General features: G+C 40.8%; 1 protein-coding gene across 1 annotated transcript in view; it reads right to left on the reverse strand.

Annotated features, from left to right (window-relative positions):
* The window catches only part of FTCDNL1 (formiminotransferase cyclodeaminase N-terminal like), a 119093-nt gene that overhangs the window by 72592 nt on the left and 21996 nt on the right, over positions 1 to 24505 (reverse strand). Inside the window, 1 exon segment of the mRNA XM_073645616.1 lies at positions 13052 to 13147. Coding sequence (XP_073501717.1) covers positions 13052 to 13147 — 96 coding nt within the window.

The following is a 24505-nucleotide window of genomic DNA, read 5'->3' on the forward strand; positions in this document are numbered from 1 at the left end:
AAATGATGTTGAGATCTTAAAGCAACAGCGAGCATATTTATTAAATCATGGGATGTCATGAGGCCTTTTATGGCCTATTCATTACATCTCGTGACTTTTGGTTCAGCGCTGCACGGTAAGCGAAAGCCTTTATTCTACAAATTGTACAATACCATTGTATCTTGGAAGATGCTGCATAGGTTCCCCTACATATTTGGTTGGAAATCATACATTTATAGTCTATATTTCTGGAGAAATCCTGTAATGATCTATTGCTCTAAGGTCACCATGATGTGAACGTACAGATGCATAGACTCACTGTGATATAAAAGGAAATTAGTGTTTTTTATTTTATTAGTTTTATTATTTTTTTTATATTTTTTATTAATTTTTTTAAAAATTCATTTAGGGAATCACATGGTCTTTCCTAGGATGATACTACCGATCGCCTAAACCAGAACCAGGAAAAATTCCACCTACCGACCAAATCCGTTGCGTTGGCTGCTCAGATGTACAGTGCACATAACCTGAGTAAGCGCAGGTCAGGTGCACCAAAACAATGGAGACTGGAGGGAAAGGCAGAGGGAACGTGAGCAAAAGAGAGAAAAGAGCAAAAATGAGAATAAGGCCACATTCACATGTTCAGTATTTGGCCAGTATTTTACATCAGTGTTTGTAAGCTAAAACCAGGAGTGGGCGATAAATACAGAAGTGGTGACGTGTTTCTATTATACTTTTCCTTTGGTTTTGCCTTACAAATAATGATGTAAAATACTGACCAAATATTGAACGTGTAAATGTAGCCTAAGACAAAGCGTGGGAGAAGGAAAAAAATGAGCAGGATTGCAATAAAAGCAAAAATAGAGATAAAGACAAAGATTAGTACCATGCTAAAGACAGAGATTGTGCTAAGGATTGAGACCGTGGGAGAGATAATTGTAAGAATTGCAGCCAATCAAGGTATGTCTGGGCTTAGTGTATTGGCAGCTGGGTGGCTCAGTGGTTAACACTGTTGCTTTCCAGCACCGTGGTCCTGATTTTCTTCACACTCCAAAGAAATAATAATTGGGAATTTACATTGTGCGCCCGAATGGTCAGTCATGATGATGATGTCTGTAAAGCGCTGTGGAAATTAATAGCACTAAATATGCAAACATATTAAATAGTAATAGTTATACATAAGGCTAAATAATACAAGCAGTAGGATTTGATTTCTATAAACTTTATAGAGCAGTAAATGATATGGTTTTGATTAGCTGCCACTGGTAATAACACGTTAGGATTATTTTAACATGTATTAGGAGTAGCAGCTAACCCATATTCTTAATTCTGCTCAATAATAATTTATAAAATTAATATTGAGAAGAATTAAGTTCAGTTTAACCCCTTAAGCCCCGAGGGTGGTTTGCACGTTAATGACCAGGCCAATTTTTACAATTCTGACCACTGTCACTTTATGAGGTAATTACTCTTGGACGCTTCAATGGATCCCCCTGATTCTGAGATTATTTTTTCATGACATATTGTACTTCATGATTTTGGTAAAATTTCTTCGATATCACTTGCGTTTATTTGTGAAAAAAACAGAAATTTGGCAAAAATTTTGAAAATTTTGCAATTTTCAAAATTTTAATTTTTATGCCCTTAAATCAGAGCGATATGTCACACAAAATACTTAATAAATAACATTTCCCACATGTCTACTTTACATCAGCACAATTTTGGAACCAAATTTTTTTTTGTTATGGAGCTATAAGGGTTAAAAGTTGACCAGCGATTTCTCATTTTTCCAACAAAATTTACAAAACCATTTTTCTAGGGACCCCATCACATTTGAAGTCACTTTGAGAGGTCTTTATGACAGAAAATACCCAAAAGTGACACCATTCTAAAAACTGCACCCCTCAAGGAGCTCAAAACCACATTCAAGAACTTTATTAACCCTTTAGGTGCTTCACAGGAATTTTTGGAATGTGGAAGAAAAAAATGAACATTTAACTTTTTTCACAAAAATGTTACTTTAGACCCAATTTTTTTTATTTTCACAGGGGTAACAAGAAAAAATGGACCCCAAAATTTGTTGTGCAATTTCCCCTGGGCACGCAGATACCCCATATGTGGGGAAAAACCACTGTTTGGGCGCACGGCAGGGCTCGGAAGGGAAGGAGCGCCATTTGACTTTTTGATTGTAAAATTTGCTTGAATAATTAGCGGACGTCATGTTGCGTTTGGAGAGCCCCTGATGTGCCTAAACATTGGAGTTCCTCCACAAGTGACCCCATTTTGGAAACTAGACCACCCAAGGCACCTATCTAGATGCATAGTGAGCACTTGGAACCCCCAGGTGCTTCACAAATTGATTCGTAAAAATGAAAAAGTGAAAAAAAAAACACTTTTTCATTTTTATGAATCAATTTGTGAAGCACCTGGGGGTTCCAAGTGCTCACTATGCATCTAGATAGGTGCCTTGGGGGGTCTAGTTTCCAAAATGGGGTCACTTGTGGGGGAGCTCCAATGTTTGGGCACACAGGGGCTCTCCAAACGCAACATGGTGTCCGCTAACAATTTGAGCCGATTTTCCATTCAATTTGTTAGCGGACACCATGTTGCATTTGGAGAGTCCCTGTGTGCCCAAACATTGGAGCTCCCCCACAAGTGACCCCATTTTGGAAACTAGACCCCCCAAGGCACCTATCTAGATGCATAGTGAACACTTGTAACCCCCAGGTGCTTCACAAATTGATTCGTAAAAATTAAAACGTGTTTTTTTTTCACTTTTTCATTTTTACGAATCAATTTGTGAAGCACCTGGGGGTTCCAAGTGCTCATTATGCATCTAGATAGGTGCCTTGGGTGGTCTAGTTTCCAAAATCGGGTCACGTGTGGGGGAGATCCAATGTTTAGTCACACAGGGCCTCTCCAAACGCGACATGGTTCCAATTTGTTAGCGGACACCATGTCGCGTTTGGAGAGCTCCTGTGTGCCTAAACATTGGAGCTCCCCCACAAGTGACCCCATTTTGGAAACTAGACCACCCAAGGCACCTATCTAGATGCATAGTGAGCACTTGGAACCCCCAGGTGCTTCACAAATTGATTCGTAAAAATGAAAAAGTGTTTTTTTTTCACTTTTTAATTTTTACGAATCAATTTGTGAAGCACCTGGGGGTTCCAAGTGCTCATTATGCATCTAGATAGGTGCCTTGGGTGGTCTAGTTTCCAAAATGGGGTCACTTGTGGGGGAGCTCCAAAGTTTAGGCACGCAGGGGCTCTCCAAACGCAACATGGCGTCCGCTAACAATTTGAGCCGATTTTCCATTCAATTTGTTAGCGGACACCATGTCGCGTTTGGAGAGCCCCTGATGTGCCTAAAGAGTGGAGCTCCCCCACAAGTGACCCCATTTTGGAAACTATACCCCTCAAGGATTTTATTAAGGTGTATAGTGAACATTTTGAACCCAGAGGTACGACACAGAATTTGATAACATTAGGTCATCATATTGAATAAGTTGTCATTAGTCTTGAGCGCAAGTGCTCGCTACTTGAGTTTGCATCGGGTACTCAGGTATGCACCATGTACTGCGTGTGCTCGAATGACATGCTCGAGTCCCCGCCCGGATGTTTCACGGTTATTAGACACCCAAAAAAAAACATGCGGGGATCGCTCGTGCATGGCCGGCAATCCCCGCAAAGTTTTTTGGGCCGTGAAGCATATGGGGCGGAGACTCGAGAATGTCACTGAAATACCCACGATACTCAATGCATGCCAGAACACCCGATGCAAACTCAAGTAGCGAGCACTTGCGCTCAACACTAGTCACCATATCGTCATCTTTTTTTCTTACTTTTGAAAAAAATCCCAACCACATCACAACCCTAACTCCAACCCTAACCCCAACCCCAGCCCTAACCCTAACCGTAGCACAACCCTAACCGTAGCACAACCCTAACCCTAGCACAACCCTAACCCTAGCACAAGCCTAACCTGAGAGTTTATTTTTTACGCCGTTCCTCATGCGGTATAAGTGATTAGACGACTTTATTCTTCGGGTCGGTGAGACTACAGCGATACCAGAATCATATGGGGTTTTTATGACTGACAGCTGTCACACACTAAAAGACGCATTTTTTGTAAAATCTAGTTTTTGCATCGCTATATTTTGAGAGTTATAATTTTTCCAGATTTTGGCAGACAGTCATTTGACGGCTTGTTTTTTGCGGGATGAGTTGACGTTGTTATTGGTGCCATTTTCAGGCACATGACATTTTTTGATCGCTTTCTATTCCGATTTTTGGGAGGCAGAATAAACAAAAACCAACAATTCAGGAATTGTTTTTTTTTTTTTTTTTTTTTTTTTTTATTCTGTTCCGCGTGTGGTAAAATTGATAAGGCAGCTTTATTCTTCGGGTCAGTATGTTTACAGTGGTACCACATTTATATCGCATTTCTATGTTTTGCTCTTTTATATAATAAAAGTAATTTTATAGAAAAAATTATTTTTTAGCGTAGCTTTATTCTGAGAGCTATAACTTTTTTATTTTTCGGCTGATGGAGCTGTATGGCAGCTTGTTTTTTGCGGGACGAGATGACGTTTTCAGCGGTACCATTTTTATTTATATTTGTCTTTTTGATCGCGTGTTATTCCATTTTTTGTTTGGCGGTATGGTGATAAAGCATTGTTTTTTGCTTCGTTATTTATTTATTTTTTTTACCGTGTTCACTGAAGGGGTTAACTAGTGGGACAGTTTTATAGGTCAGGTTGTTCCGGATGCGGCGATACCAAATATCTGTACTTTTATTGTTTTGTTTTGTTTTTTTTTATAATAATATTTATTGATGGGTACATTATATTTTTATTTTTGGTGGATTATTTTTTTTATTTTTTTTTTATATTTTTACAATTTTTTTTTTTTTTTTCACTTTCTGATAGTTTTTATACTTTATTACTTTGTCCCACTATGGGACTTTCACTTTTTTTTTCTCTGATCGCCTGCATGGCACAGGAATGCAGCACCATCCCTGTGCCATGCAGGCTGTCAGCGCTGGACAGGGAGAAGATTGTTTGGAGATGCACTGCGCATGTCCAAAAAATCTTCCTGCTGTCTGGTGACCCGGATGTTGTCATGACGACATCGGGTCGTCATGGCAACATCCTGGAAGCCACGGCAGACAGCGCTGGAAGCCGGAAGAGGAGGTGAGTATCTGCGATCACCTCCCCTTGCCACCGCAATGCTGCGATCGACTTCGATCGCAGCATCGAGGGGGTTAATGTGCTGGGAGCGGTGCGTGACTGCTCCCTGCACATAGTACCGGGTGTCAGCTGTGACAATCAGCTGACACCCGGCGGCGATCGCGCCCGCACAGCCTGTGTGCGCGCGTGATCGCCATGACGTACTAATACGGGTCTGGCTCTTAAGTCCCAGGGCACAGACGCGTATTAGTATGTCTAATGTTGTTAAGGGGTTAAAAGGGTTTTCACACACACAAAAATTCATTTTAATCAATAGATCTTGGAATAATAATAGCTTCCACAATTGGATGTGTTTAAATAAAATGTTCCTGCGCTGAGATAATCTTATAAATGTGCCCCTGCTGTGTACTGTGTAATGGCTGTGTCTGACCGTACAGGAACATGGTCTGATCATACCACAGCTCCTGGGCAGGGGAGGAAGTAAAAGAGTATACAGACATTACAGCAGGGGGTCACAGCTGATTCTTTTTGTGAGGTAAAACATTAGCCTGCCTGTTTTTAAACAATGTTTTACTTCAAAGAAAGAATCAGCTGTGATCCCCTGCTGTAATGTCTGTATACTCTCTTTTGCTTCCTCTCCTGCCCAGGAGATGTGGTATGATCAGACCATGTTCCTGCATGGTTAGACACAGCCATTACACAGTACACAGCAGGGGCACATTTATAAGATTATCTCAGCACAGGAACATTTTATTTAAACACATCCAATTGTGTAAGTTATTATCATTCTAAGATCTATTGATTAAAATTAACTTTTGTTTGTGGGAAAACCCCTTTAATGGTTCAGCCTTCCACAACAATCTCAGTTATTTATGTGACCCCTTGCGGCTGCCTTATTGTTTAAAATTCTTAGTTTACCTACATATAGTACACTTAAAGGAAACTGGCAGCAGGTTTTTTCTACCTCATCTGAGAGCAGCATAATGTATGAAAAAAGACCTTGAATCCAACAATGTGTCACTTTGTTTACTGGGTGCAGCAGTTGTGATACAATCAGAATTTTTAGATTTAGCAATGCAGCAGAGCTGAGAAAGCTAACCCCGCCCACAACAGCTGAACCCATCCCCCATAACGGGCTCTCTATGTACATAGACTATAGACAGTGAGCTGCTTATCAAAGAAAGAGGAGGAGTCGGACTAGCTTGCAAGCGCTGCTATAGTCCAGATAATGATAAAACCTTCACTGTAAGTAAACAACAGAACACAGCCTGACATGTGACACATTGTTGAAATTTTGTAACCCCAACCTCATGCAGTCCTCAGATTAAATCACAAAAACCTGATGACAGATTCTCTTTAAAGAGTAATCATCGTTTTCATTTTTTTCATAAGTCAATGGTACACATGAAAATAAGAAACTTTGTACTATATCTCATAGGAGAAATCTGCTTCTTTCTCCTCCTGAACTGATCATTTATTCTGAAAATTCTCAATTCACAGGTAAAATCGGTATTTAGTGAAGACCGATTTATACATTACTGAGATAGGAGATGACAGTTGGTGATCATAAAGTTCTATGGAGATTTGTAACTGACGCTTCCTCTATAGAATGTTAAAAGCACCAACTGTCATCTACTATCTAAGCAATGGGAAAATCTGTCTTCAATTAATAAAAATATTACCCATTAATAGAGAGTGAAAGATCGGACCAGGAAGAGAAAAAAGAAAATTTCCCTATTAAGATACAAAGTTTCTTATTTTCATGTGTACTATTGATTGATCAAATCAAAATTAAAATGATGGTAGCTTTTTAATAGTGGCTGTGCTAGGTACTCTATAGTGCTGTCCCATTCAAAACAAATGGAATAGTATGGTAATACCCAGCCCAGGCCCCATTAAAAGTGACACTAAAAAAAAAATTAAGCAATGTAAGGAATAAAGAGGACACAGCATTCAGCTGAACTCCAAGGCCCCTCTGACAGTTGATTGGTACATAATAATGACCTTTTTTATTGTTATATATAATGTTTACAAGTTCTGCAGCGCTTTGCAATCAACGGAAGCAATAACTATGCAATATAACCAAATAATGAATACAAATGAGTCAATAGGAGAGATGATTAGTTAAATGATATTAAGTACTATTATAATAAAGATGCTGATCCGTTCCACACAATGTTAGCAAACAGTAATGAGTAGTATCAGTAATGATTTTAGCATAATTTCAACCCAGACAATCTATTATAACCTGTAGACAGGCTGTAGTGTCTTGGAATAAGTAACAAAATACAATTCTGCGCCCATGATCACTACTGCATCCCTAGTACTGAGAAAATCTAGAAATTCTGACGTCACATCCTATGCTTTAAGCCTAAAGGGAATCTGTCAGTACGATCAATCTTCCTAAGCCGTCTCTATGAGCATTTGGGTCATAGGAAGCTGAATAAAATGATACCTTTATATCTGCGATCCGATGTCTTATTCCAGAAAAATACAGGTTTTTCTTAATATGTAAATGAGCTGTTAAGATCTATGGGCCGGACACTGATCTCCCTGAGAATTTGCCCCCAGAGATTATTCTAAATGACTGTACGTTACCAGTGTGAGACATGTAATGACTGACAGTCTGCTCTTCTGATTTACAGTGGCATGTAAAAGTTTGAGCACTCCTGGTCAAAATTACTGTTGTTGTGAACAGTTAAGCAAGTTGAAGATGAAATGATCTCTAAAAGGACTAGAGTTAAACATGACACATTTCCTTTGTATTTTAGGCAAAAAAAATAGTTTCATCTTTTACATTTAAAAAATTACAAAAAGGAAAATGGGCAGATGCAAAAGTTTGGGCACTCTGCATGGTTAGTATCTAGTAGCGCCCCCTTTTGTAAGTATCACAGCTTGTAAACGCTTTTTGTAACCAGCCAAGAGTCTTTCAATTCTTGTTTGAGAGATTTTCATCTATTCTTCCTTGGAAAATTCTTCCAGTTCTGTGAGATTCCTGGGTCATCTTGCATGCAGTGCTACTTTGAGGTCTAGCCACAGATTTTCAATGATGTTCAGATCAGGGGACTGTGAGGCCATTGTAAAACCTTCAGCTTGCACCTTTTGAGGTAGTCTATTGTGGATTTTGACATGTGTTTAGAATCATTATCCATTTGTAGAAGCCATCCTCTTTTCAACTTCAGCTTTTTTACAGATGGTGTTATGTTTGCATCAAGAATTTGTTGAAGTTTCATTGAATCCATTCTTCAGCCTACCCGTAAAATGTTCCCTGTGCAATTGGCTGCAGCACAACCCCAAAGCATGATTGATCCACCCCCATGCTTAATGGTTGGCAAGATGTTCTTTTCCTGAAATTCTGTGCCCTTTTTCCTCCACACATACTTGTGATTATTGTGGCCAAAGAGTTCTATTTTAACCTCATCGGTCCATAGGATTTGTTTCCAAAATGCATATATATGATCATTTTTACATTTTAAAAATTATAAAAAGGAAAATGGGCTGATGCAAAAGTTTGGTATTTGGCTTTGACAAAACTTTATCGGTACAGTCATGTACTGATTACATGCGTTTTTAACTGTCGGATTCTCTGCCTTTAATGCAATTCTATGGGGAAAATCTGCATACAAAACAGGGTACCCTCAAGAGCAGGGAGGGGGCACACCCATAGACAAGTCAAAAGAGCAAAGGAGGAAAAAGCTAAGTGAGTTCCATTTTCATATATAAACTTTATATATATATATATATATATATATAATTACACACACTTCATACTCTTATATACACCTACACTGCTTACCTCTAGAGCAGGGATGTCAAACTCAGACAGAGGGCCAAAATGAAAAAATTGGACAAAATAGCGGGCCAACCAGTATACAGAATAATGGGCCCCACATAGTCCTCCGTACAGAATAATGGGCCCCACATAGTCCTCCATAAAGTATAATGGGCCCCACATAGTCTTCCATACAGAATAATGGGCCCCACATAGTCTTCCATACATTATAATGGGCCTCACATAGTCTTCCATACTGTATAATGGGCCCCACATAGTCTTCCATGCAGAATAATGGGCCCCACATAGTCCTCCATACAGAATAATGGCCCCACAAAGTCCTCCATACAGAATAATGGGCCCCATATAGTCCTCCATACAGAATAATGGCCCCACAAAGTCCTCCATACAGAATAATGGGCCCCACATAGTCTTCCATGCAGAATACTGGGCCCCACATAGTCCTCCATACAGAATAATGGCCCCACAAAGTCCTCCATACAGAATAATGGGCCCCACATAGTCCTCCATACAGAATAATGGCCCCACAAAGTCCTCCATACAGAATAATGGGCCCCACATAGTCTTCCATACAAAATAATGGCCCCACAAAGTCCTCCATACAGAATAATGGGCCCCACATAGTCCTCCATAAAGTATAATGGGCCCCACATAGTCTTCCATACAGAATAATGGGCCCCACATAGTCTTCCATACATTATAATGGGCCTCACATAGTCTTCCATACTGTATAATGGGCCCCACATAGTCTTCCATGCAGAATAATGGGCCCCACATAGTCCTCCATACAGAATAATGGGCCCCACAAAGTCCTCCATACAGTATAATGGGCCCCACATAGTCCTCCATACAGAATAATCGGCCCCACATAGTCCTCCATACAGAATAATGGGCCCCACATAGGGATGACTGTTCTGGTGTCGTGGGCCAAATATAATCACCCTGCGGGCCAGAGTTTGACATGTATGATCTAGAGCTATCCTCTCCATTTATTAATGTCAAAAAAGCTCATGTGACACTAATAGTCTCATTGGAAGCATCCAAAATAAGGTGTAGCCTACCTACTACAAAAGGGGGACCTGAGATGTGTCCCTTTTGACTATGTCCAAAGACTGCACATATAGCTAAATGTTAATTTTCCCCACAGCACAAAATAGTCTACCTTTCCCAAAATTCAGTGATAATCTCAAATTTCACAAATACAGCGATAGGATAGGTGATAAATATATGACCACTGTGGATACATTGTTCATAAAAAAGGAATAGGAAAGTCCACTATATAAATGGGAAGATGGTGCCATGGCTCCACTCCTCCATTCACTGTCTATAGTAGTGACAGTCACATATGCTCACTACTCAGTGATCAGATATTTATCATCTATGTTATGGATAGGTATAGGTATGGATAGGACATGTTGTTTATGGGACAAACCATTTAGGTGAAGTCATATTTCTCCATGTAGAGTGCAGCCATATGTTTCCCCCTGAGTGCAGCCATGCATCCCATGAAGAGAACAGCCACATGCCCTTAATGCACAATGCAGCCCATAATCCTCATATAAGTGCCCCCTTCACCCATGTAAAGTACTTCTCATGGAAGCAATCTAGCCCTCCCAGCTCTTGTTCTCATTAATATAAGCAGGAGGTACCTTTGCTGGAAGATGTTTTCATTGATAAATTATGACTCCATTAAAACAGAGGCGACATTATAAAAACATGTCAAATTGGACACTCATCAGAACTAGTTAGGAGCCTTAGGGTGGGTACGTTAGCTTCCTAGAACAGGTAGAGTTGCTCTAATTTAAAGGGCTCTAGCATAGAAATCCTGGGCCTCTTCAACAATTTTTTAGTGAATCACCAAGCTTTTATTAAAGAAGCACTTCCATCAAAATTTTTATCCTGTTAGTATATTAAAATCATCATATTATATAGCACTTTGTACTTACAATCACTCATTTTGCCTTTCTACTCAGCTATTTCTTCTCTTTTCCATTCGGTGTATGAGATCACGTGATTGAAAACTGACTAACTAAATCCTTTTAAGCTCTATTTAGAGACAGGAGGTCAATTTTCCCTGTATGAATCATGAATAACTGCAAAAGTCCCTGGCAGGGGCAAGGAGCGCAACAGCTGAGTCAGGAGTTGAAGAGGGGATGATAAATGCAGGGACAATAGACTTCCAGTTTGTATGTAGAGGAGAGAAAAGAGAAGAATTAGCTGGTTAGAAAGGCAAAATGAGCAATTGTAAGTACACAGCGTTATATACTATGATGGCTGCAATCAGTTACGTAGCTACCGGGGGGCAAAGGGTGCCACCGCCCGGGGACCCACGCTCTGAGGGGCCCACCCGGGGCTGCGCTACTTTTAACTGTATCTGTGTGTGCCGATACAGTTGAAAGCGATAGAGGATGGAGCTGACTCTTCCTAACCCATCATTCTTCCTCGGCGTCTGACGTCTCAGCGCGATGACGCCTCTACGTTGAGATGTGCGACGCTTAGAACACAAGCTGCGGCGACCGGAACAGCGGGGAACGAGTAGGAGAGGTGAGTATTGTATTTTTTTTTTTATAACATTGTGGTGGCCATAAAGCTGTATTGAGGACTATGGGGTGCAATATACTGTGGGCTATGGGGAGTGCATTATACTGTATGGGGGTGCATTATACTTTATGGGCTGTGGGGGTGCATTATACAATAGGTGGTGCATTATAATATATGGGCTATGGGGATGCATTATACTATATGGGGGTGCATGATACTGAATGGGCTATGGGGTGCATTATACTCTTTGGGCTATGGGGTGCATTATACTCTATGAGCTATGGGGTGCATAATACAGAATGGGCTATGGGGTGCATTATACTGTATGGGCTATGGGGGTGCATTATATTGTATGGGCTATAAGGTGCATTATACTGTATGGGCTATGGGGGTGCATTATACTGTATGGGCTATGAGGTGCATTATACTGTATGGGCTATAGTGGTGCATTATACTTGTATGGGCTGTGGGGTGCATTATACTGTATGGACTATGTGGGTGCATTATGCTGTATGGGCTATGGGGTGCATTATACTGTATGGGCTATGGGGGTGCATTATACTGTATGAGCTATGGGGTGCATTATACTGTATGGGCTATGGGGTGAATTACGCAGTATGGACTATGGGGTTCATTATGCTGTATGGAGGACTATGTGGGGGCCTTTAAACTATATGCAAGCAATTATACAGTGTGAAGGTTTGTGTGGGGTTCATCATGCTGTGTGGGGGCTATTATACCGTGTGGAGAGGTGGGGGGTCATTATATTGTATGTAGACCCATTATAATGCATGGAGGGCTGTGTGGGGGTCACAGTTGTGGGACCATACGGTGTTGGGGTCACAATACTTTTCTGGGGTAGTTGAGGGGTGGGGTTCAGTAGGATCATCATACTTTACGAATGCAATGAAAGGGAATCTAGGGCTCCAGTAGGCAGAAAATTAGAGGGCACACAGTAGGTGCAGTAATAGGGACACATACAGCAGCAGCGGCTCAGTATTGGGGTATCAGCAGGATAAGGAGTTTGTGCAGGCTGGAGACAAATGGAGACAGTGCAGGAAATGTGAGAAGTCAGAGGTGTCTTTGTTGTAAATTCTGCAGCTGAGTCCTGGCTGGAGAAGTTGCTGTGTCGGTCTGGGCCAGATGGAAAAGACGGGAAAAGTGAAAAACTCCACCAAAAAGAACATCAGCTGTAAGTTACCATCTATAATTGTACTGTAATCCCTGCTATGTTCTGCAGGACTGGTATTATCTACCACTATATGGTCACCATATGGCGATAATATCAGTGTTGGTCTTTGTATAGCGATTTCTTTTAGTAACAGCGTGGTCATCTGCAGAGGTTCTCCTGCATCCACTATTGGGGTGCGCCACCATAGCTGTAATCAGGGTTACATGGTTAGGGGACCACTCAGAAGTTTCGCCCCCCTTGAAGCAAACCCCTAGCTATTGCTTTGACTACAATATATTAAGAGGATAAAAACTTTGATGTGAGTGCTTCTTTAATTTTGTACTTCAAGCTACAACTTGATGAACATTTCACTTACCTATCTGTTCAGTGGTAGAAACGATGGTAAGAACCGACCTGTTGTAGTCATAGTTGGAAAACACATTCAGCACAGATGTATCTGGATGTTTCTGACCTGTCATAAGAAAATAAATTACTTTTCTTCTGCGAAAAATTTCCAATAATGATACTTTATCATGTAAATCATGTGTGCAATCATTAGCTGGTAAATTAGTGTACATTTTTCAGATCTGCAAAGAACAGACACTGGAGACATGGAGCAGAAACAAGGTGCAGAAACGTTATCTAATCCATTCATATACAAAGGCATTTCATAGAGCCTAATATTACAGGGGAATTGTACAATAACATTATGACTTACTTTTCCTACCTTGTCCTCTTCCATATGGCTTAAGGATATCAACCTTAAGGAATGAAGTCCTAACGGTGTAGCGTGCCTGTCTCTAGCTCTTTACTCCTCCTACCCCTTTTCTCAACATAGAATAATGTAAGCACCAACTGCCATCTCCTGTCTCAGCAATGGGAAAATCTGTCTTCACTGAATACAAATTTTACAGATTTTACCCATGAATTGAGAGTAAATGATTAGTCCAGGAAAAGAAAGAAGCAGATATCCCTGATATGGTGTATTACAAAGTTGCTTATTTTCCTGTGTACTATTGATTGATGAAATAAAAATTAAAATGACGTTCACTCTTTAATTTCGTTTCAGTAGAGGGAATTCTTTTGTAAAGCCTGGGAGAAAACAGGTAAGAACTGTGGGAACATACAGTATGCAATTATTAAATAGAAGCACCGGAGGGAAAAAACATTCAGTACAACTCTATGTATATATATGTATACATATACAGTGGTGTGAAAAAGTGCTTGCCCCCGTCCTGATTTCTTATTCTTTTGCATGTTTGTCACACTTAAATGTTTCAGATCACAAAACAAATGTAAATATTAGACAAAGATAACACAAGTAACCACAGAATGCAGTTTTTAAATTAAGGTCTTTATTATTAAGGGAAAAAGAAATCCAAACCTACAGGGCCTTGTGTGAAATCAAACCATAGATGACGGATGTCCATAAATTAAGTTATGTGTAATAATGAGAAATGACACAAGGAAAAAGTATTGAATACCTGAAGAAAGAGAGGTGCAAAAAGACATGGAAAATCATGACACCAGTATCTATCAGTAATTAGAAAGCAATCCTGTCACTTAGTGAAAAATAATATCATCTGATTCAACTGCTGGCCTATAAAAAGGTGTCCCATTCCCAAGGTGCCACACAAGAAACATCTCAAGATGGGTAAAACCAGTGAGCTGTTTCAAGACCATTGCAACCTTATTGTTGCAAAACAAACTGATGGCATTGGTTACAGAATGATTTCTAAAGTACTGAATGCTCCAGTGAGCAATGTTGGGGTCATAATCCAGAAGTAGAAAGAACATCATTTCACCTTAAACCGGCTATGACCAGGTGCGCTCTGAAAGATATCAGAAAGTGGAGTGAAAATAATTATTAGAAGAGTTGTCCAAGAGGCAAAAACCACCTGTGGAGAGCTACAGAAAGACCTGGAATCAGCAGGTACAATTGCTTCAAATAACACTATAAGTAATGCACTCAGACTCCATGGCCTGAATGCACGCTCACCACGTAAGACTCCATTGCTTAACAAAAAGCATGTTCAAACGCATTTACAACAACATTTAGACAATAATTAACACATCAAAAAAAGGCAGCAGACCTGCCAATACTATTAGATTAGGCGGGCTGCCCAGCACTATATAAGTGCACCCCATGAGGACAGACACCCCCTAATCTAATAGTATGGGCGTCACTAATAGGCTGTAAGACAGACACTGTGCACTACCTGTGTGTGACCAGCACCCTATACAAGCCGTATTTTGTGTGCAATGGTAATACTAAGCAATCACCCCCTCCATGAACTGGTAGGTTGTGAGTGGTTGTCTCATCAGTATTTTGCACCTGTGTTGCTGCCATCTTTAAAGCGGTGTCAGCAGGATTGTGCGAAGTAAACCACATACACTGTCAGGTGGGTGCCGTTACACTGATTAATATGATACCTTGGTTGATGAAATCCGTCCCGTGGTTCTTTTTAAATCTTTATTTTCATTTCTGAGATAATGAGATGCTTGTGCTTTGGGGCAGGCCTTTGGGGAGGGGCTTTATCTGGTGCTCTGCTTATGTATTCCACTTTATGGCTTTTGACAGGTCACTGTGCCTTCAGTGACCTGCGTTCTATTTTAAATACTGCCTATGTAATTGTGGTAGAAATAAAGAAATTTGCCTGCAGCAAAATGGCCCCGCCACCGGTGCATGCGCAGTAGCCAGTAGCATCTTTCATATGCCGAGAGATGCTACTGCACAAGTTCAGCCAGCTGCGCCATATTGCTGCAGGCAAATTTCTTTTTCTTCCAGCAAAATGGTGCCGCCAGCAGCGCTTGCGCAGTAGTATCTATCGGCAAGTGAGAGATGCTATTGCACATGGTGCAATATGGTGCCGCCGGCCACACATGCGCAGTAGCATCTCTCGGCAACCGAAAGATGCTACTGCGCATGCGCAGACGGTGGGGCCATTTTGCTTCAGGCAAATTTCTTGATTTCTACCACAATTACATAGGTAGTATTTAAAATAGTAGGCATAATAATCTAGTCAGATGAGACCAAACTTGAACTCTTTAGATGCCATAATACACACCATGTTTGGAGGCCAAAAGGTACTGCATACCACCCCAAAAACACCATTCCAACAGTGAAATTTGGAGGTGGGAACATCATGGTGTGGGGCTGTCTTTCAGCATACGGCACTGGCAAACTTCATGCAATTGAAGAAAGGATGAATGGACAAATATACTGAGACATTCTTGATAAAAATCTGCTACCATCGACTAGGATTATGCAGATGAAACAAAGGTGGACATTTCAGCAAGACAATGATCCCAAAACACATAACCAAGGAAACTCTCTATTGCTTTGAAAGAAAATAAAGCTGCTAGAATGGCCCAGTTAATCACCTGACCTGAATCCAATAGAAGATTTATGGAAGGAACTAAAGCTCAGAGTTCACAGAAGGAGCCCACATGACCTTCAGGATATGAAGAGTGTTTGTGTGGAAGAATGGGCCAAAATTACACCTGAGCAATGCCTGCGACTAGTTTCTCCATACAGGAGGAGTCTTGAAGCTGTCATCAACAACAAAGGCTTTTGTACAACGTAGTAAATACATTTCAGTAAGTGTGTTCAATACTCTTTCCCTGTGTCATTTCTCATTATTACACATAACTTAATTTATGGTTCGATTTCTTTTCCTGTGTTGATTGGATGGGTTGTTACCGACATCTGGTGATAATTTCATGTCAATAGCACCTTTAGAAATATATTTACTTAGAAAATTGTTGACGTGTTCAATACTTATTTCACCCACTATATATACAGTTGTGCTCAAAAGTTTACATACCCCGTCAGAATTTTTCCTTTCTTGGCCTTGTTTCAGAGAATATGAATGATAACAAAAAAAACTTTTTTCTCCACTCATGGTTATTAGTTGGGTGAAGCCATTTATTGTCAAACTACTGTGTTTTCTCTTTTTCAATCTTAATGACAACCAAAACATCCAAAAGTTCACATACCCTGGTGATTTTGGCCTGATAACATGCACAGAATTTGACACAAATGGGATTGAATGGCTACTAAAGGTAACATCCTCACCTGTGACCTGTTTGCTTGTAATCAGTGTGTGTGCATGAAAGCTGAGTGAGTTTCTGGGATCCAGAAAGACTCTTTCATCTTTCATCCAGCCACTGATGTGACTAATGCCAGTCAGCAGCATTCAAACTGTGATTAACAAATGGAAAATCAGGGGCTCTGTATGCATGAGCACAATTGTATGTATGTATGTGTGTATATATATATATATATATATATATATATATATATATATATATATATATATATATATAATGTATGTATGTATTTTACACACAGCTAAAATTTATAATTTAGCCAGAAACAAAACAAAAGAGAACGAGCAGTAATTTAGTACATGGTATCAGCGTGAGACTCCACACTTGTGATCACTGTACGTATTGTGCCACTACCTGTATCAGATATGTACTGTATTACTAGAAACAGTGAAAAAGGCATCCTGACCACCAAGAACACAAAGGACCAATATAGATACTCATGAACCACATGACTTCAGTTTATGATGTGCTCAGAGTAATTCTGAGAAAAGAAAACACGTTTTCTGACAATTTCAGGTTCCATCCTGGAAAAAGAACAAGAATGAATAGAATAACTGCAGGCAGAATATGCTGTCAGCGTGATCCTCTGCAGAGGTAAATTGTTTTGTCTGCGTAATGGAGTATAATAGCTGTAATTTCACTTGAACCAAAGTCACTAATAAGACTGCAAAACGTTTATCTAAGGCCCAGGGTATCCCACCAGCACAAGGCTGGCAGATTGCTGGGTGCAATCACTTAATCACTAGGCTGATAACCTAATCCCATAAAACCACTAAGGAGCCAAGGAAATAAAAGATTGGCCTCCACTGCTTTTGCCAGGCAGTGAAGTTGTGTTAAGTAAACTACAAAATGTAATGAATAATATGGCGCACTGCTGAATACCCATGATGTTTTCTGCTGCCAACCAGACGCACTGAAAAATATGTCCTGGGCTATTATTCCTTCCATAATATTTTTTCATGTTATCTACCAATGCAGTCTAAGCAAGTATATTACCAAATCCACATGGTGACCATAATGGAAACCTTTTTGTACCCTGTCCAATTTTAATAATTCAGCTTTGTGATTTTGTCATATCGATGACATGCCCCCAGCAACCATACATCTTAGGATTCTTCAAGGCAGTCTAAACACATGTTCCTACTTTTAGGCTATGTGCACATGTTGACAGGGGCATAACGACCCTGCGGGTCCGGCCCGGTCATGCGCAACAGTGCACTCTGCCAGGCAGTCAGAGGCCAGAAGCTGACGTCGGTGTGCAAGTGACGGGTCGCATGGCAGTGACTTCATGAGCTCCTGTCGCATGCCGAAGTCATCTGCCGGCTTCACAGGAGCACACTGCACAGCGAGGGAGCGAAGGGATGTTGAGTATTTATTTTAAATCAGTGGCCATACTAGTACATGGATAACTATGGGGTTCATTAATTTTATGTATGACTATGGGGTGCATTATACTTTATGGATGACTATGGGGGTGCATTATACTTTATGGATGACTATGAGGTTCATTATACTTTATGGATGACTACGAGGTGTATTATACTTTATGGATGACTATGGGGTGCATTATACTGTATGGAGGACTATGGGGATGCATTATACTTTATAGGATGACTATGGGGGTGCATTATACTTTATGGATAAGAAGGTGAGTATTTATTTTAAATCAGTGGCGATACTAGTACATGGATAACTATGGGGTTCATTAATTTTATGTATGATTATGGGGTGCATTATACTTTACGGATGACTATGGGGGTGCATTATACTTCATGCATGACTATGAGGGTGCATTATAATTTATGGGTGACTGTGGTGGTGCATTATACTGTATGGAGGACTATGGGGTGCATTATAATTTATAGGATGACTATGGGTTGTGCATTATACTTTATGGATGACTATGGGTTGTGCATTATACGTTATGGATGACTATGGGCTGTGCATTATTCTTTATGGTGGACTATGAGCTGTGCATTATGCTATATGGAGGACTATGGTTGGTGCAGTATACTTCTCCAATGGAGCTCCATGACTTCTATGTACGCCACTATGTATGTGAGTATAATGGTTTATTTTTTTAATGAACAGCGGCAGAATGGGGGACATATACCGAGATGGGAGATATATATACCAGGTTGGGGCCCAGGATAAGGAACATATTTGCAACAGATTTAACCCCTTACTGACGTATGACGTACTGCTACGTCATATGCCAGCTCCCTGCCTTTAATGCTGGCTCGCACGCCGAGTCCGCATCTTTCCCGATAGATGATGGCTGATTTAATCACCCAACATGTGCCATTAACAGTCGTGGGTGGAGAATCATTTAACACCAACCGGCTGGGGAGTGAGTCACTCCACGCGCCCATGACGTGTTCGCGGAGCGCCCTGATCCTGTGAAAGCCAGCGTTTAGCTGGAGTACATAGGGGATCGTGATTTTCATTATATATAGCAGTGCTGATGCACTGCTATGTATAGTACAAGCGATCGGATGATCGCAGGTTCAAGTAATAAATACAGTAAAAAGTGAAAAATAAAAGTTTAAAAATATGAAAAAAAAAAAAAAAACACAAAAGTTCAAATCACCCCCCCTTTGCCCCATTTAAAATAAAACAATTAAAAATAAATAAAAAAATACACATATTTTGTATCACTGCATTCGTAAAAGTACTATCTATCAAAATATAAAATAAAATAATCTGATCAAGAAAAAAATTGAAGCGCCAGAATTACTTTTTTTTTTGGACGTCACAACATTGCAATAAAAGGCGATCAAAACATTGTATCTACCCTGAAACAGTATGAGTAAAAATGTCAGTTCATAACACAAAAAATAAGCCCTCACACAGCCCCAGATCCAGAAAATTTAAAATGTTACGGGTTTCAGAAAACGGCAATAGCAACTTTATTTTATTTTATTTTTTTACAAATTTCCAAATTTTTTTCACCACTTAAATAAAAAAAAAAACCTATACATATTTGGTATCTGAGTAATCATACTGATCTGGAGAATCATATTGCCAGGTCAGTTTAAGGCTATGTGCACACGGTGCGTTTGTGGTGCATTTTTTCCGAGCAGAAATGGGCCAAAAACGCATTGTAATCCTTATCCCAGCACTTCCTTGGAGAATTTGGAAGATCTGTGCACATGATCAGGAATTTTCCTGACAGGATTTCATGTGCGTTTAAATATGCAGCATGCCAATTCTTTGTGCGGATTTGCCAGCGTTTTTCCTATACAATGCATTGGAAGAAAAACACCCAAAAACGCATCAAAAATGAAAGAAATGTCTGCGTTTTTGCTGCCAAGAGGTGCAGAACCTTGCAGAAACGCTGCAGAAATTTCTGCAAGCAAATACCGATCATGCGCACATACCCTTAGGCTATGTGCCCACGTAGCGTTTTTGTTGCGTTTTTGCAGCGTTTTTACCTCCGTGAAAACGTTTGTAAAACCGTCTGCCATGCAAAGCAATGTGAATTCGGATGTGCTGTGCACATGATGCGCTAATTTGCGCGCCAAATTCGCATTGCTTTGCAAAACGCAGAATGACCATTTCTACCGCGATTACGCTGCAAATTTGCGGCCATTGAGGAACATTGAAACGCAGCAAACCTACAGGTATATGTGGATTTGCTGTGTTTCAATTAAATTCAATGGCCGCGAATTTGCAGCATAATCGCGGTGCGTGTGGTACCCAGGATGAAGAGGAAACTACAACTCCTCTTCATCCCGGCTACCACGTGGTGGAAAAAAGAAACAAAAAAGTTAAAAATAAACAAAACCTGTATATTCACTTCTCCGGCGGCCCCCGGTCTGCTCCCGGCCACGTCCTCTCTCCTTGCCGTCCCGCAGTGTACTGTCAGGACCTGCTGTGACGTCATTTAGTCACCTGATGGGCACGCGACCGCTGACGTCGGCGGTCAGGTGATGGTCACGTGACCATCAGGTGACTAAATGACGTCACCGCAGGTCCTGACAGTACACTGCGGGACGCCGAAGTGAGAGGACGCCGCCGGGAGCAGACTGGGGGCCGCCGGAGAGCAGACCAGGGGCCGCCGGAGAGGTGAATATACAGTTTTTTTTGTTTTTTTTTAACGTTTTAATTCTTTTTTTTTACTATAGATGCTGCTTTTAAAGCATCTAAGTTGTTCACACATTATAAATCCATGCCGGTTGCATGGATTTATATTGTGTGATCAACTTGTCAAGCACTTTTCCAAGTGATACTCAAAATCGCTTGGAACAGTGCTTGAAAAAACGCATGCGAAAACGCATGTAAAAACGCTGAAAAAACGCTTCTCTCTGGCAGAAAAAACACATGTAAATCTGCATGCGTTTTTTTCTGCCAGAGAGAGGCAAAAACGCTCTGCATCAAATCTGCTACGTGGGCACATAGCCTTACCGTATTGTGAACATGGTAAATAAAAAACAAAAAAACTATTGTGGAATTGCTCTTTATTTGCAATTTCAATGTATTTGGATTTGTTCCCCCACTTTCCAGTGCATCACAAGATAAAATGAATGGCGTCATTCAAAAGTGCAACTAGTCCCTCATATGTGAAAACGAAAATTGCCCCATCAGAAAGGGGTTAAATCTGTAGCATGTCAATTCTATCAGCGTTTTTGCACCGCATTTCACCCATAATAATATGAGGGGAAAAATCCTCGACAAAAGCGCATGTCAAACCCTCTGCAAAAACGTATATATACATATATACATTGTGTTTTCCTCCCAACAAATCAGGATTTGCAGCAGAATGTGCTGATACAAATCCTGAATGTGTGCACATAACCTTAGAAATGTAGGGGGGGTTTCATGCGCAATTAATTACACCGAGAAACAATTTTGAAGATAATTTTTGTTGATTTCAATTTTTCTGCCGATCTATACTAAAATAGGCATGCTGCTTTCTAAACTGCAGTTAGTTTTCTTCTATCACATCAGGTTTTTTCTCTACAACTTATCTTAATGCGATTTCTCTAGGCTTCTCTAGTTACATTTGAGACAGTGTGGCAAGAGGTTGTGTGCCGCTGAGGCTTGGACTGGCCTACAGGAGAACAGGAGAATCCTCTGGTGGGCCCCATGTGCAAGAGTGGCCACCACCCTCTTATATGAGCAGTACTTGGCGCAATATACTTGAATCACTATGTACAGACAAATGAAGCATCTTATTCACTTAACAATCTACCCAGTTCATTGTTATATAAATTTGTGACTGAGGATAAAGTCACATTTGTATGGGGCTGAAAGTGGGGCTTGGTAACTGGTTTGTCCTTGGCACCCCAATCAGAAGCTGGTTCGACTCTATATAGTAAATCATATTCCGAAAGTCTATATGCAAGGGATTTTTTTATTTTATTTACACACTTATTTCATTTCTTTCGGATCATGTCTGTCTCTGCTATTTTTCGCCATAAGTGCCTAAACAGCCCTGATGTCCCGCAAGATGTGGAAAAGACTAAGTGCAACATGAAGGGAAGAGGGGAAGGGAGCCCAGATACTAGGAAAAGAGGAGTGGAAACCTCCTAGGCTGATCTGATATCACCCTGTCTCCCCTATCGTTCCTATATTGGTTCCTCACCAATCGCCACACAGGAACCTAAACCCTGTATTTCCCTAGAGCTTGGCCCTGGATAGAGAAGGGGGCGTGAGCACTAGTCAGTCCCCACTAACAACTAAAGACAACAAGGAAGACAAAAACAGGGAAAAGTAACTTAGCTTGAGCCGACTTCAGACAGATTACACCACATATCCTCCTAGCACCTGAGAGGAAGTAAGCAGACTGCAAAAACTCCAAGCCTTCACAAGAGAACATGTGAATATCACCAGCACCTCCTTGTAGCAAACAAAAAGTATTTAAACACCCAGGCCTGGGTGTCAATTAGCAGGAGGGAGGTAGCCGCTGGGTCCTAGAGTGAAACAGATGTAAGAAGGTGTCTGTAATGCCAAACGAAGAGATCATCTGCAACCAACTGCAGGGCGACTGTCTGTCACACTTGACACAGCCATGACACCTGATTCCTTTTGTTAAATCTGTGGCAGTTTCACCATTTTCAGTCAAAGGACAAATGTCACAAATGTGCCAAGCAAACCTATTTTGCATATTTCAAAGTAAAATTGGTAATCAAATCTTGGGCCCCTCACAAGGTGTGCAAGCAGTGTGTCGAGAGTTTATGGATGTGGATGAAGGGAACATGTTATAACATGCCATTTGGGATACCTATGGTTTGGTGAGAGCCAAGATATCATTCCAGTGACTGTTACTTTTGTAAAATAAAAACGTCAGGTTATAAAAAGAAAAATAAATATAAAATAGAGCATCCTAGTCTACCATCAGCTATTCATCCAGTGCCACCTTCAGCTGACATCCCAGTGCCAGTTTTCCTTGAACTACCCTCTATTTAAAAACAGTATTATGATGAAGAACAAAGTGACAGCAATGATGAAGATTTTGAAATTGAAGATGTCTCAGTTCATAAGGGATTTGACCAGCATGAGTTGAACGATTTGGCACTAGATTTGGGACTATCAAAAAAGGCTTCAGAACTCTTCCCATCAAGACTGCATGAGAAAAACTTGCTTGAAAAAGGAACAAAGGTTTCCTACTTTCAATCCAGAGAATGCATTTCTAAAATACTTTAGAAGTGACAGTGGCTTTGTGTATTAGCATAGCATACATGGTTTCATTGAGGAATTGCAAAGTCCAATCTATAACTCAGATGAATGGCGATTGTTCATCGGTACCTCAAAGTGGAGCATAAAGTGAATCCTTCTCCATAATGGCAATTTATTTGGTGCAGTCCCAATTTGCTATTCGGTATCTCTTTGTGAAGAATACAGAGTGTTATTGAATGTCACGACTCTGTTGTCGGGTATCCCGGTACCAGGGACTCCTTTCCTGCCCCTAACGCTAGGGGCACCCTAGCTATTCCTGTTCCCCTGGATGACTTCTAATAGTGAAGATGCCGGGTCCACGTACCTTGCTGAGCTCCTGAATCTGCCCTCAGTCTGTTCCCACCCCCCACCCACGGAAGAGGGAGTAGTGGTGTATGGCAATACACCAACCACACTAACAAGGTAATACAAACAGGGATAAAGGAAAATACCAATCATACAGATATGCTCTCACAACAACAGAAGGGAACACCGGGGAGTGGAGGATGGGGGAAAACCAAAGTAAGAGGAGAGGATTTTCATACAACCAAAACCATGCAACAGTCTTAGATAAATCCACCAAACGCCTTCTCAAACAACAACTCTCCACCACTCCTGAACCATGCAGCAATGAAGCTAGCTCTGGCAATGCCTGCTTGCCAGAGTCCAGTATAGGAGAGGGGAGTGGCCAACAGTGGACAGCTGAGAGCCTTAATGCAGGTAAGCTTCCATGAGCTCTCAACTGAGCAGAATAACCCCTGCACTGCTAGAAGAAACCTGTACCATTTAATCTGAAGGAAAAGTGCTTCTACTCAGTGCAGGAGTAGGAGAAATCGGACTACTCAGTCTTCCTGCTTTCTGTCGAGGTAAACCTGTGACATTGAGTTGTTGCAATATCACAAACAAAATTGGATCATCCGTGTTGACTTTAAAATGCTATGCTTACTTCTTGGTCAACAATGAGGATACGCCAAGTATCCTTGTTTTCTGTGCATGTGGGACAGCAGAGCTCATGAAAAGCATTAGGTGATGAGTAATTGGCCTCCCAACATCTCAC

The sequence above is a fragment of the Phyllobates terribilis genome, unplaced genomic scaffold (assembly GCF_046119375.1).
Source record: "Phyllobates terribilis strain yellow unplaced genomic scaffold, ASM4611937v1 Scaffold_9__5_contigs__length_417890890, whole genome shotgun sequence".
Taxonomy (NCBI): Eukaryota; Metazoa; Chordata; class Amphibia; order Anura; family Dendrobatidae; genus Phyllobates; species Phyllobates terribilis.